The sequence below is a fragment of the Primulina huaijiensis genome, unplaced genomic scaffold (genome assembly GCF_012295235.1).
Source record: "Primulina huaijiensis isolate GDHJ02 unplaced genomic scaffold, ASM1229523v2 C13145498, whole genome shotgun sequence".
In the NCBI taxonomy this organism is placed as follows: Eukaryota; Viridiplantae; Streptophyta; class Magnoliopsida; order Lamiales; family Gesneriaceae; genus Primulina; species Primulina huaijiensis.
In genome coordinates, this window is record NW_027341922.1 from 1 (window position 1) to 678 (window position 678).

At 44.8% G+C, this 678-nt stretch overlaps 1 protein-coding gene across 1 annotated transcript; it reads left to right on the plus strand.

Annotated features, from left to right (window-relative positions):
* Window positions 1-52: 52 nt before the first annotated feature.
* Window positions 53-664, plus strand: LOC140965422 (YTH domain-containing protein ECT2-like; the record flags this gene model as incomplete). The annotated part of the gene is made up of 2 exons (XM_073425504.1): window positions 53-484; window positions 568-664. Coding segments are annotated over exons 1-2 (529 nt in total), but the record flags the coding sequence as incomplete, so codon positions are not given.
* Window positions 665-678: the final 14 nt, after the last annotated feature.

Below are 678 nucleotides of genomic sequence, written 5' to 3' on the forward strand. Positions count from 1 at the left end.
TCTGGGCTATGGATCTAATGGATATGATTCACGAACAAATGGACGCGACTGGATGGCTCTCGATAGTAAGTATAGGCCCAGGGGAAGAGGAAACAGTCTCTATGGTTATGGCAATGAGATCATGGATGGCTTGAATGAACTGAACAGAGGACCGAGAGCCAAAGTCTCAAAGAGTCAGAAGGGCTTTACACAAACTGTTCTTGCTGTCAAAGGGCAAAACATTGCCTTGACTGGGGCAGCTGATAATGATAAAGAGAAATCAAGCGTGTGTCCCGATCGAGAACAGTACAATCAGCCAGATTTCCCTGAAACCTATGCAGATGCAAGGTTCTTTATTATCAAGTCATACAGTGAGGATGATGTTCACAAGAGCATCAAGTACAATGTCTGGACCAGCACACCTAATGGTAACAAGAAGCTGGATAGTGCATACCAGGATTCTCAAAGCAAGCCTGGAGGCTGCCCTGTTTTCCTGTTCTTCTCGGTAAGCATATCTAGGCCTATGTGGTACTTTTTTGAGTTGATGGCCTTTACGTTAATTGTTCTGACATGTTCTCTTTGACACAGGTAAACACCAGTGGTCAATTTGTCGGTGTTGGGGAGATGGTTGGGCCTGTTGATTTTAACAAGAGCGTTGAGTATTGGCAGCAGGACAAGTGGATTGGTTGTTTCCCTGTT